The sequence below is a fragment of the Brachyistius frenatus genome, unplaced genomic scaffold (genome assembly GCF_029030835.1).
Source record: "Brachyistius frenatus isolate BFR_SWC_R1_liver_20210118 unplaced genomic scaffold, ASM2903083v1 Contig_3, whole genome shotgun sequence".
NCBI lineage: Eukaryota > Metazoa > Chordata > Actinopteri > Embiotocidae > Brachyistius > Brachyistius frenatus.
This window is the reverse complement of record NW_027210602.1, coordinates 3,195,877-3,214,858: the sequence shown is the minus strand read 5'-3', so window position 1 is coordinate 3,214,858 and position 18,982 is coordinate 3,195,877. Positions and strand designations below refer to the sequence as shown.

The window sequence follows — 18,982 nt, the reverse complement described above, 5'->3', positions numbered from 1 at the left end:
GCCTGTAACACAACTGAAGCCCCATGTAACAGAGAGGAAGTCCAGCAGGTTCATAAATATACAAATACTATAATTATCCCAATGACCTTAACAGAATGATATGAAGCTCTGAGGTCTCTCACTCGGGCTGCAATACACACATTATCCCACAAGCACACAGACACACGGGTTTGTTACACATGTGAATGCATTGATTAGCAACAACCCCTGCTAAATATGCCAAAAGAAAACACAGTGAACCTTCAACTTTAGTCTGCAATGTCCATATTAACTTTTGACAATTTCTTCATTTCACATCTCCTCCTTTAATTATGTCATCTATTTTTCTTTTTCTCTTTATACCACTATTAATGTCTATAATATATAATTTATTTGTTAATACTTTGCTGTTTCTTTCCGTTTTATTTCTATTTCTCTGTTTTCTGTCTTTCTCAAGTCACCTGTTCATGCATGTGTGCATTGTTGTATAAAACCATGTTTCAGGTACCATTTGTCTCACCTCACAAAATCATCCAGCCTCTCCAAACAGATGCATCACACCATGATGATGAAAAATCCAATTCGACACTGAAACCATACGGCAGCACAGCTACAGACCTGCTCACTCACCCAGCTTAGCAACATGATATTGCCTGCACTGGAAGTCAGGCTTGAGCTAATCAAACCATCTCCTATACAAACATGAAACATAGGGCCTGATTTACTAAAGGTTTGCATCTGTAAAATCACGACTCGACATTGTCCTGCCTCTGGGTCATTCCCGCGTATCAGATATCCCAGTCCCGCTCGTCAGGTTTGCTGTCCCGGGTCAGCTGTGGAACTGGGGTGTGTGCGTGCGTGCATGCGTGCATGCGTGCACATGTACGTATGTTTGCTGCACATTCTTGTTTCCCGGTGTAGACTTAAACCTGAATGCACACCAACCCATGGGGACATGTGTTACAGTGGGGACAAAAAGTGAGGTCCCCAGAGGGAAGCGCTTGCTTTTTGAAGATTAAAACTTGGTTTTAGAATTAAGGTTAGAATTAGGTTAATGTTAGGATGAGGGTCAGGATTACAGTTAGGCACTTCGTTGTGATGGTTAAGGTTAGGGTAAAGGGCTAGGATATGCATTACATCAATGAAACCCCCCCAATGGAGATAATGTGTGTGTGTGTGTGTGTGTGTGTGTGTGTGTGTGTGTGTGTGTGTGTGTGTGTGTGTGTGTGTGTGTGTGTGTGTGTGTGTGTGTGTGTGTGTGTGTGTGTTGTATATATATATATCACATTATGGGGACCTGCTTCAAAATTCCAGTCTCTATATTGTAAATAATATATTTGTAGTCTGTGGACTTGGTTTAAGGTTCAGGTAACGGTTAGGATTAAGTAATGGTTATGGTTAAGGAAATTCATCCATTATTTATATCTGCTTTATCCTAAACAGGGTTTCAGAGGGGCGGAGCCTGTCCTAGCTGACTTCGGGCAAAGGAGGGGTTCACCCTGGACAGGTCACCAGTCCATCACAGGGCCACACATAAGGATAGACAACCATTCACGCTCACATTTGTGTGTGTGTCTGTGTGTTTGTATACCTGGTCCACAGACAGTGGACTTGATGCCAATCTGCTCCAGAACAGGAACTCTGTTGATAGCACCCTCAATATGTTGCATGAATACATCCCAGTCCAGGTCAAACAGGCTGAAGGCAAACTTATCAGACACCTGGGAAAGAAAACACAAACAGTAGGAATACATGACTCACTTACTTAATGTAATTAGTGTAATTCTTAAAAACAGATACATATTGGGATTTTTTTTTTTTTTTTCCCCCCTCTGTTTTTACACATTCGATCAAACAGATACTTTCAAAGTAATTTTCAGTGATTTTAAGTTCCTTCATAAATTCTGTATTCGGTTTGAGGAACATACTGATCTTCATCATAAACAAGGAGCACATGCAATGACAAAAACTGAGGGGGAAATTTGTGCTTGTTTCAACAATGTTGTGTTTTTATTATTGTATTTCTTTCTCAGACTGCACCAGTTTCCTGTTTCTAACTCACTAACTTATTGCTCTTGTCTCTAATCCAACTTCTACAGTAGTAATTTTCCACATTATTATACTGCACCACTTTAGTGGACTGTTGGCTATTTGATATTGGTGCACCACCTCAAAGCCAATGTCAATAAGATCGATGTGCTCTTTTTCCTTTTTCTTCATCATTACTGGTGACAAGAATACTGTGATTTCAGTCAATCTGACTACAGACAGCCAACAGTTCACTGTAGCCACAACACATCCTGTAGCATTTGTTGAATTGACTCTCACTACGGAAACACATGTTAAATCAAGCAATTCCCTCTCAGTTCTTTGTCCAAGCTGTAATTTGCTCCCATCTGGACTTCTGCAACTCCCTCCTTGTCAGCTGAACCAAAAGTCAACCCTTAGCTCCTACAACTCATGCCCAGCAGCAAAGACCGCCTTGCCTTAAAATTCTCCCCTCCTACACTAATCTGGCTGACTCAGGGCACTCAAAATTGAAAAGTACAGCACACCAGCTTGTGCTCTGTGCAGCAGTTTTACCAGTCACGTATTTCTCTCTATATTCTGGCAGCCATCCGATCACTCCTGCACTCAAACCTGACTCTTCTCCATCTTTGCTCCCTAATAATGTAATAAAATTAATAATTCCTTTAAAAAAAAAAAAAACATTACTCTATCTGTCAGCAGCTGGCTGTGTTTGATTCACAGCAGACCTACTTAACAAATCAAACTGGAATGTGAAATAGACACTGAACAAAAATCTAAACAATACTCTTTTGTTTTTACTCTCATTTTAGATGCAAAACATCGAAGACATTCTTTATTTATTATCATTTATTTCTCAAAAATTTGATTTCCAAATTTGTTCAAATCCATGTTAGCAAGCACTTCATCTTTGCCAAGATAATCCATCCACCGGACAGTTGTGGCACATATAGATGCTGATTAAACAGCATGATTATTGCAAATGTGTGCCTTGGACTGGTCACAATAAAAGGCCTATCTAAAATGTATAGTTAAATCTTGATTTTGTGTTGTTTTTTACAATATCAGACACAGTTTCACATATGGTTCAGTGAGGCTTATTGTCATGACATTCATCTGTCGTCATCACCTCAAGTTGCTGCATGATCATGCACTGCCCCATGTTGCAAGGATCTGCGCAGAACTCCTGGAGGCTGAAAACGTTTAATTTCTTGCATGGCCTGCATATTCCCTAGTCATTGTTGTCATTGTCACCCATTGAGCATGTTTGGGATGCTCTGGATCGGTGTATGTACGAAAGCACGTTCCAGTTCCATGAAATATCCAGCAACGTCGCTCAGTCACTGAAGAGGGGTGGACCAGCATTGTACAGGCCACAATTAACAACCAGATCAACTCTATGTGAAGCAGATGTGTCGCACTGCATGAGGCGAATGGTGATCACATCAGATACTGACTGGTTTTCTGAGATCATTCTGAAGTCATATGTGAAATTGTGCCTAATACTGTTAAAAACTGCACATTTTAGAGTGGCCTTTTACTGTGACCAGTCCAATGCAAACCTACGCAATAATCATGCTGTTTAATCAGCATCATGATGTGCCACACTGGACAGTCTTAGATCTTTTACTCCAACTCGTAAAAAATGAGAGAGAAAACAAAAGTGCTTATATTTTTGTTGAGAGCAAGTGATTATTTCAGTTAGAGGTCTACAGTTTGACAGAAGTGCTGAGGGGCAAAGTGGAAGGAGTTCCTGTAGCTTTACAATTAGCTTCAGTTGCGACACTTTCGGCTTTGATTAAGACTTGAATGTCACAAGGATGTGCGAGCTGTTGATAGTCACTTTCATGTGAAGAAAGACTTCAGCGTTATTACCGGATACTGACACTCAACTAGAGTATCTGAGGAGCAGCGCTCTTTGTCCTTGACACCACACTTTTCCCAATCCCTCCCAAGCCATCAATCCCGCTCATCTTCACTCACTAGGCATCTTCTATTCTCTCCATCTCCCTACTAATTCTCCTTTCTGTATCTCCTCTTTCTTCCTCCATCCGCCTCAAGACATCAAAGCAACGCTCGGCTGCAGAGCGAGAACAAAAGAAGCTGTTTCTGAACAAAGACAGGCTCTAAAATGTAAAACCACTGAGGAGTCTGTAGACAGCCAGGCAGCCAGACAGAAGGACAGAAAGTCAGACTGACAGGCAAGAAGATATAGTCAATATCCTGCAAAAAGAATGTTAATGCCTTTCATTTACTTGTGAATAGTATTGGACTAGGTTTAAATTGCTTTGTAAGACCAGAGACTTAAAGGAATAAATGAATACATTAAACAGGTAAAAGGAGTGAAATCTTGTAAGTAGGGTCATGCCACCAAACCTGACAGTCTCTTTAACAAACTGCTATGACACATGTCCTTGAGAGAGGTACGTGTCCATTAAGACAAAGACCACCTGTCAGTTCAAAAGCTTTCAAAAAAGATCAATGTCCAAATTCACCCCACCTTTAAAGACTCTGTGTCTGCATGGAACGACCGCCTGTTTGATTACTTTTTATAGTGTTTTTATAGTATTAAATAATTGGTCTTTACAGCCTCTTGCAATTTCATTCTTTTACAGAAATACTTTATGTTCCAGCAAAAGAGATCTACCCACTAGCGAAGCTTAAAAAAACAAACAAGTTTTGTAGTGGGTGGTGCTGGAAGTACTGGGTCATTAAAATCAAATGAATGTATCCCCGTTGGAGCAGGGTACCCTCGTTATGCTCATCAACCTGCCTATTGGAAATGAAATATCTAGTGTGCCAGTAACACGTGGAAGAGACGCATGATGGATGACAACAAAGTTTGATAACTTCCCTGCGTTTTATAACTATTGACTGAAGAAACAAACCTTTCAGACGTACTAGTGTTTAAGATCATTTTTTCACAAGCTGATGTGGAAGTTTCAGTGTTGGAGCTGAATAGTAGTTTTCCACACGAATAAATGTTAGTTTAGTGTACGTTCACACAAATTGACACTGAATCCATTGGATCCTGTCAGTCATGTGTTTTCTTTCTATTCAGTTTAACTGCCTTGCTTTAATGCAACCTAAGATGCAGTATGTCGAGTAAACAGTTTGATACTTTTTCTTTATAATGACTAATATTACTTTTGATACTTTAAGAAAAGTCTGAAATTTTTAGAAATAAGCTCATTGGCTTTCATTATCTCTTGTGTCTACACGTCCAAAGTCTCCACCTAAAACCACAAAATGGAATGTTTTAATTTCTCTTAATGTGGAACACAAACAAGATCCATTGGGTAAATAAGTCAGCTTTATGGGAGGTATATGGTATTTTTATTTTACCTTTGGACAGAGCTAGGTTGGCTGTTTCCCTCTCCTTCCAGTCTTCAAACTAAGATTACACAAACACATCCTGAGTCTCCTTCATTCTTTATAGAAACTGTTCAACGCTTCATCGCTTCCTTGCAGAGAGTTAGAGTAGATAGTTGATATCACTCTCATGTTTGAATTCTAATACAAAGCTAGAATCAGTAAGCTCAGTGCAAAAACAGAGGGGCAACAAGAAACCTTGGCTTTTTACTCTTCAGTTATTGTGTCAGCTAAACAAAAAAGATATACAGTAATGTTATAAAGTGAGCGAGCTGCTCAGTGAGTTTTTGAAGTGCTGGTCGATGTATTTCGGCATTCATTTCCTCCTCTGTCCAGTCGACATATACCAATAGGCAGCTGTCTCTTGGTTACAGACATGTTGTAGTTCTTGGCAAGAAAGCAAATAAGTATTTTTCCCTAAATGTCAAAGTTTTTCTTACATTTTGCTGATAATACTTGTGCACATATACTTACGAAAGGCTTAACTATAACGATTTTAAATCTTGATATTGGTATTTTTACTTCAATAAAAGATCTGCTCACTTCCTTTCACCACTGTGGAAGAATTTAGTGAGCCCACAGAGTTTTAGGAGCGCTGTTATGAATACAGTTTGACCTCGAAGCCAATACAGCAGCATGTAATGAAGACGACGGAAAGAAAAAGAGATTAAATAAAAGAGGAGGTCAAAATGACACGGAGAATGAGAAGTGTATAAACAGGATGAAACTGTATTTAGCTTCCTAACTGATGCTTTTGATTTTGTTTTGTCAAAGAAGAAAGACGTTACGTCATGGCACTCACTCAGGAACACAGACAGTCAACATGCAAGGTTTCAGTGTCAGAGATACAGACAGAGAGTGAGATGGTTAATCATTAAATAAGATTGGAGTTTACCTCATCCCAGAAGATGGGGTTTTGTTCATAGCCACCCACAGAAAGGGCATCACCTTGGAGGCGCAGGTACACTGATGCATCATGGTCCCTGACATTTGGCATGTTCTGCAAAGATTAAAGTGGAAGATTCAGCAATCAAAGTGTGAATTAGTCAGCACACATGACACTGCGGCAGACAACCAGATAAGGAAATTTCATGTAAAGTGTTTTAATTGTTATTTTTGTCATCTACCAATTAATTGTTTGACCTTTAAATTGACCAGTTGCGCAATGCAAGTTGCTGGAGTCTCAATTTGTATCTAAAAAGTTAATGACTCTGGCAGCTAAGAGAAATATTCCCTCACAATGAAAATGTGTATTTGCATATTATAATTGAAGCTGTACCAACAAATCATTGGTAGTTTTACCTGATAGGAGACTAAAATGGTTTCAAAATTATTTAAAAAAAAAAAAAGCCTCCTCTTTTTTATGTTAATTTAACAACATTTGATTTCAGCATAAACTGTTTTAAAGCGAGGAACTAAAACTAATCCCATTATAAAGATGGGGCAAATTAGCTGAAACAAAAAGGAAATCACAATGCTGTATAGCCTATGTTTAAAAAGGGAAGTTTTTCCTCTCCTCTATACATATTTGTATATATTCAGTGCTTTTGGTACTTTACATAAGAACAGGGACCACAAGTATGAGACATAGCAACCATCCAAATCTTAACAGCACCAGTTGCACATACCATGACGTACCTTAACTAACCATAGCATTTCTTTATGTGTCACATCGCAGCTACTGACATGCCATGAAATTTTGTTTCAAAAAACTGCGAGATGCATTCATCCACTTGTGTGCCAATAAATATTCTTGCAGGAGTGTTTAATGAATAGTTACACTTTGAATATGTTGTCTCATCTGTATTCAGACTGTCATGAGGGCTTTTTCTTTCCGAAGTCAATTGGTTTTCCGGGTACAAAACCAAAATACCAGTGAACAAGCTGACATTTTAAAAACGGCACACTACGAATAACAAAAGCCAAACTGCTCCTTTCTTCTCTCTTCTGCACTGAGCACAGTTTGGCAGCTCACGCCATGTGATCAATACTGAACACCGCACTACACTCCTTCCTGTCCTTCATGCACTCACACAGATAAAACCACACATTTACTAACAGCACAACTGGTATTATTATAAATTTAAAGCCACCTCAGCCTCCTGGGATAAAGACACAACTTGTCACACACACAGACACACATTCAGCGTGAAATGTTTGACCTGACAAGTTGCACACTCTGGTGGGAACAGATTTCCTGATGACATCCAAGCGTGCCAGTGTGTCATTTTGTGTGTGGGCTGATGTCTGTGTGCATGATGTAGCAGTAATGCTGGTTAAGCTCCTCTTAAACTACATAACACAGGGCAGCTCTGACAGCCTGCCTAAAACCACCAGCCTCAAGAGGATGAGCACAGTCATGCATGTGTACACTAAATCTAACATGCACAAGACTCACAATCAGACTTACAGTGAACACATGCACATGTCAGACATGTGTTATAGAGCATATGCAAACAGAGGCCTCACTAGTGCTCCCATGTATCAGCAAAATTAACACAAACTAATTCATGTCCCTTTTTCTCTTACAGAACAAGCATACAGGATTCATTCTAACACTAGACCTTTACAGGCTGGAATCTGTTTGGTCACAGTGCCCCCTGTTGGCCATACAAGCTTAATACAGGTGAGCCACAGAATCAAACAACAACAAAACTGAAATATTTCTATTATAATGAACAGCATTTTCCTTCTTCTGTTGTCTTTTATTGACAATAATATAAGAATTTTCAGATACAACTCTGCTGCACAGGTAAGCCTTTTCTTTCAGGTTACAATGGCCCAAAAGTGACAAAACAAGCAAAAGAATAAAATATAAACATTAAATGTTTCTAGCCACCATACTATAAAGTTCAAGAGAAAGGTATGCCGATGATGGTGAGGAGATCATGCGGCTCAGGTTCTCACTGTGTAGCAACCCCGTGAAGTTGCATGATGTCATCTTGGATCAATGTATCATTTTGTCATATTGATTATCCATAAATCTTGGAAGAGAAAATGTTAACTCAGTTGCTCCTCCTGAGGATTCTTCTATTATTTTCAGACTGTAAAGCCCTCAGGAAAATTCCACTCAAAGGAGGCGGTCCTACCTGTATGCCTTCAATTCTCTCTGTCACCACATAGGCGTGATGCATTGCGATGAGAGGAACCTTGACCCCGGCCATTTCGCCCAGTTTGGTGGCCCAGACACCTGCAGGAAACACAGACAGACAAAAATGTAATAAAACCTTAAATTCGTGATAAAACAAAGACATTTGTCTTCTTTTGCTGTGAATATCAACCCTCTTTACAATCTCACTTTTTACATGACATATTTGCATCAGCAGATAGACGCTTCTAATGTCTCCCTAGTCACATCAGGAATGCGTTACTCTGTGTTACACCTGTGCTTTTGCCGTCTTTGATCTCACCTGCACAGTTGACCACACAAGGTGTCTCAATGGTCCCGTGGGGGGTCTCCACTGCCTTCACCTTCTTCACCCCGAGGTCATCAGCTCGCACTTGAATGCCGGTCACAGGGCAGTTCTCGATCACCTGATTCAAAGAGGGACGTGTGTAATCATTTACATACAAGACTGAGACACTCTCCATGCTCTGCTCCATCCTTGCTGCAGTCCCTGCATGTTGAATAATTGTCAGAATACCAAAATACAAAAAAGTGACAAACAACGTCGTCATCATCCATATAAACTAAGACAGATATGAAATGGAGGTCAGGTGGTCAATATTACTTGAACACTACATTTCTACACATTTTAATGCACTGCCGTTTTAAACATTAAACACAGCCAGCAAACGATGTGAGCTAGGCTAACCAATTCTGGCTGTTTCACTTTATTTACGGATTAAGTACATTTCGTCCTTTCACTACACACGACATCAGGCGACATCAAACCTATTTCTCTGAGCTCACAAAAACCTCCCTGTTTTCTGGAAGGATATTCCTCGTTCATCTGACTAGGTCTTATTCTTATTTATATTTTCAGAATTCCTTTGTTTCCTCCGTGGATTACTTTACAGAACACTGATATATGATCAAAACAGCACAGTAAATACAGTCTGCCATTCAATTATCACATGATTTCAACTTAATCGATTGCTAAAGCATTGCAATGCCAAAGTGATTATTAAGGATGTCCGCTGATTTCTCCAGTTATCATCTGAGAGTTGTAATTCAATTATAAAAGAAACATAATTGGTGCCTTGCTTTCCTTTGTTTCTATTTTTAGGACTGTATTTTTGGATCACACAGCTTGCTCCCCAACAACTGTGCTGTGTCAGTTACTATGGTGATCGACCCAAAAAGTAGCTACCATTAGAGCAACACAAAGGCAGTAGTCCAAAGGCATCTTAAGCATACATGGCATATATCAACAAATACATCAGTTACAGAGGAGGTATGGTATTATATGTTGCATTTACTATTTGCCATCCAAGCCCTTGTGACTCTTTAACACAGCAATTAATGTTTAGCTTTTCACAGAGTTATGGTGCGGCTATCTAGTGTACACTGGATTTTCTAGCACCAGATAAGGGTGCTATTTTTACACTGTAGTAATGTCAGGCTACTACTGAGACAGCTCCTCAGAAGAGCAGATCATTGTGCAAATTTGCACAAACTACAAGCTAAAGGCAAAAGAATGTATTTTGAACCAAAGGCAATTAATGTAATATTGAATTACAGTGCTGCGTCACAACTTTAAAATGTGTAAACCCTGTTGCTCTAAAAGTAATACAGTAAGATATGCTATAAGTTCCAAAGGACCAATCTTTATTTGGTTCACTTGACTGCAATTAATAATGTATACATTCATTGAATTTGTATATAATGTATACCCATATACATCTGTATATCTGCAGATCAGTGTATATTACCATGGCTCCCCTGGCGGAGGCCGCTCTGGTCAAGGTGGTGCAGGTGCCTGCGGGATCCATGGTGCCATCTTTTGGAACATACAGCGTTCCATAAAGATCATCAACGTTCATCAGAGGATACAGGTCCTTGGTCTCCGCAGGTGACAGGACATGGGATTCGATGCCATAAACTTTACCCAGCTAGAAAAAAAAGGGGAGATGTCTTGTTTTAGTGGTTCAAATTTATTATTCCAAAATAATAAGTATTATCTTTGTTCCATATTGAAAATCTTCTGTAAAAGTCTGAAATCATATTAGAATTTATGTATTTTCATACTCAAAGTTATTAAAGGATCAATGCTGCATATTCTCTCCAGGCAAAGAAAACAAATAACGTAGTAAAACAAATAACAACATGGTGCTTACATTTCTGCATAATTCAGGTGCAACGATATTGAACAAGATGTAAGTAAAACCTTGATAGGAAAACCTTAGAAACAAACAGAATTGATGATCTTTCTTTCTGTGAATCTGTTGCAGGAGATGCTGAGCCATACATTTTATCAGATCAATTATTAGTCAGGTTTGAATTAAGTTTTTCTAGTCTGAAAATAATCTGCTGCTTTTTTGTGGCTGGATCAGTTTTACAAAGTGCAACAGTGAGGTGACATTTCAAGTGAACTTTGAACCTCTAATATACATATTAAAATGTAAACAAGCCTTCTCATGTTCCGCCTCGTGCTGTTAAGCAATTAAAAACTTGATAATCAACTTTGCAGAGCAGTAACTGCAGTGTTTCATGCAATCTTTAAAATAACATTTTATATATGTAGTGAGCACACATTCAATTTCTATCAGGTATTGTTTTGTGGGACATGTGACCACAGGGCTCACTACTTCAATAATTTAGTTATCTGGACAGCCTGGAAAAGGTGGTGGAGAGGAGGACGCTGAACAAACTATTATCCATATTGGATAATGCTGACCACCCTCTCCACCACCTGCTGCAGGGACAGCGGAGCACTTTCTCTAAAAGACTCCTCCAGCTCCGCTGTCACAAGGACAGATACAGGAGATCATTCCTGCCCACTGCAATAAGACTGTACAATAACTCACCTCTGGCAAAATCCATCACACAACAATAACACCGTTGTCTGTTGTCTGTTTTTCTTGGTTGTTTAAATATAAAAAAAACAAAAAAACTTTGCACTATTGTTTAGTTAGTTTTAATTTAATTATTCTATTTTATTTTATTCTATTTTATTGTATATACTGTGCATTTTTATATTTAATATTTTTTTACTGTTATTTTATTTCTTTCCTGTACCTATAAATGCTGCTGTAGCGAGAAAAAAAAAATTCCCCTTGGGGATTAATAAAGTAACTATCTAGCTATCTATCTTATGAACCATTACTCACTGGCACACATTCACACATTGTTTTGCAAACACACAAAAAGGTGTTTCTTAGAGAGTGCTCTGTAGAAACCTGGTTGATCTGCATTTACATAGAGCAGTAATGAAATATATCTCTTACCCATAAATGTATATAGAATCCATGGCTTAATTTTTTGGTGAATTTGGACTTAAAGTACTGTGAACAGCTTTGTATGGCCAGAATTTGTCTGAATTTTACAAAAAGTAATTTGCTTACCCGATTTATTTATCTAGAACTATATTATTTTAAACGCAAGGATAAACCTGTATGTGTAGTGATTTTTCTATTCATCATGCCTCACTGCTGCATCCTCTTCCTGAAGTGTCTTTTTTCGGTTCTTGGAAGAAAAAAAAGCAATGTAGCATTTACTGGCACCTACTTTTTACTGGGCTCAATGGCACCTGTTGCTACGGAAACCATTTAAGTCCATAATAACTTTTTATGCCAGTTAGTTACATATTCAAATAACTTCCACTTGATGCAGAAGCAGCCTGGTGATATGTTTCTGTGGAATTTGGGTGGCCAGAAAAAAAAAGATAAAACTTATTCCCAAATGAATGCGTTTGAAACTATTTTTTCTTATTTCCCTCCCAGTATGAAACTACATGGAAGAATTGGCTTCTTTAATTGGTGTTGCATTGAATTGTACCATTTATATATGTAAAGCATCACATAAAACAAATGCTACGTCCCACAATACCTCTTAATCTCTTCACCTTCTATCCCTTCCTTATGAAGTCCACCTCTGTCCTTACCGACATGAGGCGCTTGTACTCGTCCAGTCTCTGCTTGTTGGAAGCAATGAAGAGTCCTCCATTCTGGATCCAGCCTGTGTGGAGACCCGTCTCCTCCTCAAGGTCTTTGCTGATCACATTCCTGGTGTGGGCCAAGAGCTCCACCTCAACATCACTGGGACGGAGCTGCCACAGCAGGCCTGGTGAACAGACGGGCAGATTAGCGGATTTACAACACGCAGGCTTTGTTAGGACTGTCAAAAGATCAAAATTCGATCTTCTTGACTGACTGTATTATATATAGAGATTACAACAGATCAGATCTGCCCAGGTGACAACCCTCATTTTCAGTCTATTCACATTGGTTGCAAAATAATGACATTGCGTATGTAAGTAGAAATAGTTGTCATACTACAACTAAAGTGGAAGTTGATGAAATAGGCTTGCATATCCGTGGCACAGGTTTTGTAAACACATAAAGACAGGACGTGTGACCCCCAAGTGAACTTTAGGTAATGTTGGGACTGACAGGATCCAATCATTCAGCAGTACGACCTTAAATTTTGAGCCTTGTTTGTGATTGGTTCTCTTGATTGAATTTGCACCGCCTCTCGTCTGCCAATCAATTCAATGTGCACCGCTCTAGGCAACCACGCCAAGGCGGTCGGCCATGTTCGCAGAAAAGACGAAGAGATATTGAAAACTGTCATTTAAAAATCAGTTTGAATAAACTGTCAACAGTACAGTCTACTGACTGTACACTTGGTTTGAGGTTCTGAGAACATTTTTCCTTCACTGCAGTCAGTTGTGATCAACATACTTGATTTGTTTTGGTGGTTGTCCTTTAACCTCAAAACTTCTTAATTTTAATAAAAGTTCTGTTGTGGAACTTTTAATAAAAGTTTGACAGTAATCAGTATTGAGTGTAATACAGAGAACGGTCCGAAAAAGAGAAAATATCCAGTGAGCGGACGTTCTCTGGGCGAAAATGCCTTGTTGATGCCAAAGGTCAGAGGAGAACGGCCAGACTAGTTCGAGATAATAGAAAGGCAACAGTGACACACATAACCACTCGTTACAACCAAGGTATGCAGAAGACCATCTCTGAACGCACAACACGTGGAACCTTGAAGGAGATGGGCTGCAGCAGCAGAAGACCACACCGGGTGCCACTCCTGTCCGCTAAGAACAGCAAACTGAGGCTACAATTCACCACAATTGGACAATAGAAGATTGGAAAAACATTGCCTGGTCTGAAGAGTCTCGATTTCTGCTGCGACATTAATATTTTTTTGACACACTTTGGGCCCTCTAATACCAATTGAGCATCATATGAACGTCACAGCCTACCTGAGTATTGTTGCTGACCATGTCCATCCCTTTATGACCACAGTGTACCATCTTCTGATGGCTACTTCCAGCAAGATAACGCACCATGTCACAAAGCTCAAATCATGTCAAAGTGTTTTTTTGAACATGACAATGACTTCACTGCACTCCAATGGCCTCCACAGTCACCACATCTCAATCCAATAGAGCACCTTTGGAATGTGGTGGAACTGGAGATTCGCATCATGGATGTGCAGCCGACAAATCTGCAGCAACTGCATGATGCTATCATGTCAATATGGACCAGAGCTCCTACGACGACACCAGCAGCGTCATGACGGACGATGAGGAAAAGAGTCATTTATTGGATTTATTGGCTGCGGTGTTTGGCTATGCAACTAAATCCATGATGTTAATATCAATAAATATCCATCAAAATGAGGTCAAAATATTTCAAACTCCACACGTGTGATTTGGAACACATTTTCAAATTTCATTCGATTTTTGGCTGTGCAGAGTTGCAACATAAAATCAGATGACAATCGGATATGCATATAGATCTGATTTTGACTGAGAGTCTGATAAATGTGAGCAAACATGCAGTGAACATGTATATGTACAGCTGCAAGCTCTACAGAGATCTTATCACAACTAAAGTACAGGTTTTAGGAAAGCAAGCCGAGGTGGACGGTTTAGACAGCCTAACAGAACTTTGTGGAGGTACTGTCTACATAAACAACTGACCCAAAGTCCTTGAATCATTGGAAGCATTATTTACATGGGATGGACTATATGGGTACCCCCCATTTCTGCAAACACTCCTTTCATCTGTCCGTACTCTTATAGTTTGGTACCTGCAGTGTGCCAGGTGGTACCAGCAGTCAGTCTGTCTCTCTCCAGCAGAACTACATTGGTCAGCCCCATTTTAGCCAGGTGGTAGATGGTCTGGCAGCCCAGACTGCCTCCTCCGATCACCACCACATCAGCTGACCTGAGGGAGGTGACAGTTAACTACAGGTGAGCTGAGGAAATGACTTTCCAACATGAAAACTCATAATAGTGACCCAATTTAGTGAAACAAATTAAACAAAAGCTTTTACCTAAAGGACTAGTTTGTCATTTTGTGAAATACATGAATCCACTTTCTTTTTGAAAGCTAAGATGATAATATTGAAAAGGGCGATCCTACTCTCATGTCTATCCGCTAAAGTAAAGATACAGCCGGCAATCAATTTACTTACAGTTGCATAAGGACTGAAAACAGGGGGAAACAGATACCCTGGCTCTGCCTGAACACCATCCAAAATCAGCACCTCTAACACAGACTAATTAACACACTGGACATTGACTGTTGATGCTGTACGTAATCCTAAACGACTTTTTGTTTCCCTCCTCTTTCAGTCTTTATACTAAGCTAAGCTAACAGGCTAAGGACTGTAACTTCACTTTAAAGAACAGATATGACTATGATGAGTAATATTAATTGTGTCATGCTTAATCAACAGGGCTTTGTTTAATTTTTTTAGGATTGAGTGGATAAATATTATCAATACTTAGACCCAGAACGTCCATTAATTCAAAATTATGTTTATTAAACCAACGTTCTGTGTTTGCAGACTACAGTGATCAATAGATCAAATTTAAGTTGTTCAAGCCCTGTAGATGTCATTGAGAACAGTATTCCTCCGTTATCTGGGCAATTTTCAGAACTAAGTATTGATCTATAACTTCAACAATGTACTTACCCAGGTATGTATTGTACACAATCATCATCTAAACATAACATAATATAAGAAAAATAAATTGCAAAAATGACTGGATTGAAGCATCACTTTAACAAAGTAAAAAATTATCCATGTATCCATCCATAACCTAACCTGGGTAAAGACTTTGTGGGTCCAGATGAGACTCCGTCCTCCTGTTTTAGTGTCTTCTCATAAGGAACATTCTTTTCTTTGGTGGGCTCGGAGCTGTAGGACCAAGCGCTTGTCCGGCACAAGGGAGAGAGTGGAGGCCGCACCGCCGACACCACTCGCCGAACTGCACTCCCAAGGAAGGCCATGGCCCCTGAGGACGGTCAGAGGTCACAAGAGGGCAGACTGATGAAGTATATGATCATTGTTTGTGCAGAACATTCAAGGTTTCAAAATATAGTGATGTAAAATTTAAAAAACTCAAAAGTTATTTACAAACAACATGACAGGTGACATCACATATGCATATATCATAATCTGTGTAGATTGCTCTGGTTGTAGAAGACATGTCATTCTTATTTATAGTAAATTAAATATTCAAATTCTGTACACTGTTACAGCAGATAGAATTATGTATTATTTTCCATACTGTGTGGAAAAATTGTTCGAGAAAAATCTGAAAAGCAGGTGAATTCACACAGTTATTTAACTCAGCAAGCAGCATTACAAACATTTTTCAAGTGTCCCAGATTTCTACAACTAAAGTTGCAAGTCTGCAGCTGAATCGTCAGAAAAAAATGACACATCTATGAAAAGCTAAATTATCTGTATGGAGATCAAAGTTCACGTTCATTACCTACAATTATGAATCAGCAAATTTTAAATGGTCAACGATTGTTACTAATGCCCTTTAAGGTTAAAGATCACTAGTGGCTGATGTTTGCAAAAGGCTCAAAGCAGGTTTCCAGTGGTAATGTAGCTGCCATCATAGTACACAAATAATTACTCAGCTCAGCAGATATGCAAGTTAAAGCCAAAAAAAAAAAAAAAAAAAAGACAGAACAACAAAACTAAGATGATACTCAGTAGTTATGTTATTGACAAACAAAGAAGGAAGACAAACAAGTTTGGGGTGGCACTTGCACGGTCGACTAGATAACTGGGGACGCCTTGTTGGAGTCCAAACTTATGCAACCTTCAAGAGTTTGATCTGACAAGAAGGATTAGAAACAAAACAAAAAAAAGCATAAACTTCTCAGAGCGTCTGGCGGCTGCAACAACAGCAGCGCAGCACAGACCGCTCCGTTCTTGCTCACTGACGTTTTAATGGAAAGTTAGCGTGCAATAGCATGCACGCGTCAATGTCCATAACAGAATACCGCACGCGAAGCATGCTGGATACCCTCAAACGACACGTCTCAAAGTAAAAAGTTCCCTCAGCAGTTGCAAGCAGTAACGTGGCAAAAAAAAAAAAAAAAACGCTCCATGTGATCTCTCATTCTAACAACCATGCAAACCGTTAACAGACCTGCAAGTTGCATCATGCTGTAACTTTGTGGCATGATCGTAGTTTGGTTTCCATATGTGCACTTACACTCGATCCCGTCTGATACAGACTGTCCCGGAAAACACACTCGTTGAAATGTCTAAGAAAGTGTGGGGGGAAAAAAAAAAAAAAAAAAAAAAACACTGCTTGCAGAATCAAAGTATCCGAGTAATGGGGAGGGGGAAATGGCCGATTAGTTCCGTATACCAAAGAGAGAAAGTGTCGCCGGTGTGGCCAGGAGCTACGGTTCAGGAGCTGTCAGATAGTGAGAGCTGCAGTTGTACTCGCTGCCTTTAACCCTTCCCACGCACAACGATCATATCTCCCAAGTATACTGTGTGTGCATAGAAATGCAGGAGAGGGCAGGCAGTTTGGGAGCCTACTAAGTCAAGAATTAGGTCAGTCATAAGATCACCGCAACTTGCAAAAGTTGGGCAGACTCAACAGAAACTTTAAAATCCATTAAGAACTCGAGCACATTTGTGTTGATTGATCGAAACATAAAGACACGAATATAAATCAATGGTTGTCTGTCATGTTAGGAACACTTTGCAGGGATGCATTTGTGGCAAACATTTGGAAACAGTCAGCAAAAAGTATTCATGACTTATGGAGATAAAACTTGCAAAAACATTATTATTATTATTATTATTATTGTTATTATTATTCATGCCAATGTAACTGGGAATTTGTTTGAACAGATTTACTTTGCAAATGCTGATCGTTAAGGCAGTATAGATCTTTATATAGGCTACATATACAAGTATCTTCCTTTGTGAAAATGTTCACATAGTCAGCACAGAATCATTGTAAATGCAGTCACAGAAAATGCCCATGTATGTTTTGTTCTATTGGAGTCATTAATGTGTGTGTTTGAGTGTGTTGGCGGACGTCAGGGCCGCAGCTGCTGTTGAAACTCCTTGAGGCCCAGAGAACAAACGAAGCAGAAGTGGAACATCAGATTGACACAGAAAAATAATGTATGTGCAGTTTGTATTTGTAGCCTACGTGAGGCACTGCATACAAAGTTGTGGTGATTTTGCAGTGGGGGAATAGAAGAGAGATTATAAAAGTCAAAACTGCCAAACCCAGCATTATGAAACCTTACGCTCTAACCCCTATTATCACGTTGCTGTGCCGGCCAAGTTGACCTCATGAATCCTCACCTCCTGACCAGCAGCCAATAAGGGACTAAGTTTAGGTTCCCTCCTTTGACACGAGAGTCTTTCTAGTTCACACAGCTTGGAACAGGACAGGAGCTGAATGCAGGAGCTGCAGTCTGGCCCTCTGTCTTATGAATGGGTGTGTTTCTGAAACTAAAAAAGTGGACTGCGTCAAACTTTGAACTTTGTTGTCTTCCTCCAACAAAGTTCATCCTGTTGTATAACAGTTTTGTTTAGCGTAGCGCGGCATGTGCACATGTTTGTGTGCACTTACACATGCAAGTATGTGTGAAATGCTTGTGCAAACAGCACGACTACAAGCACACACTGTCGATGATTCAGCCAGTTACTCATTCTCGGTGTTCCAGAGAAACATGGTCACATAAGCAAGATAGATTACTGCATGTGCAGACAGCTGGCGGTGTGCTTAAGGGCAAATGTATATGATTACATTCAGATTTACTGTGTGTATATATGAAGTGTTGTCAATAGGCACTAAGTGTTGACTAAATAAACCTATAAAGGAAATGCATAAAAACCCTCCATAATTATTCTCAGCAGAATGAAATAGGAAGTTTTTCCATTAACTTTGCATGGTATTTAGCCTTTACCATGTTGGGTTGATCCCCCCTATTGACTGACAGGTGCAGGTTGTTGCTTAGGTTTTTTTCCTCTTCCATGCAATGTATGCACACAGCTGGCCAATGACTGTCCAGTTTTCAATTCTGTCGATCTTTTCATCTATTGCTTGTCTAATGGAGTCAAAACACACCAACATGAAGATCAGAGAACTGATGAAGAAGAAAAAAACATACTCATCTGTGAGGAGAGAAAACAAATGCTTGG

The 18,982-nt window shown here is 39.5% G+C and overlaps 1 protein-coding gene across 2 annotated transcripts in view; it reads right to left on the bottom strand.

The window, feature by feature from the left end:
• The window catches only part of sardh (sarcosine dehydrogenase), a 46,603-nt gene extending 29,509 nt beyond the window's left edge, over window positions 1–17,094 (bottom strand). Inside the window, exons 1-9 of one of the 2 annotated variants that reach the window (XM_069703390.1) lie at window positions 16,956–17,094; window positions 15,611–15,800; window positions 14,588–14,724; window positions 12,426–12,604; window positions 10,255–10,434; window positions 8,790–8,913; window positions 8,469–8,569; window positions 6,275–6,379; window positions 1,571–1,700 (exon numbers count right to left, since the gene is read on the bottom strand). In XM_069703390.1, coding sequence (XP_069559491.1) covers window positions 1,571–1,700; window positions 6,275–6,379; window positions 8,469–8,569; window positions 8,790–8,913; window positions 10,255–10,434; window positions 12,426–12,604; window positions 14,588–14,724; window positions 15,611–15,800; window positions 16,956–16,989 — 1,180 coding nt within the window. In that variant the 5' untranslated portion in view covers window positions 16,990–17,094. The remainder of the gene's footprint in view (window positions 1–1,570; window positions 1,701–6,274; window positions 6,380–8,468; window positions 8,570–8,789; window positions 8,914–10,254; window positions 10,435–12,425; window positions 12,605–14,587; window positions 14,725–15,610; window positions 15,801–16,955) is intronic. The other variant, XM_069703400.1, reaches the window with a different exon arrangement.
• Window positions 17,095–18,982: the final 1,888 nt, after the last annotated feature.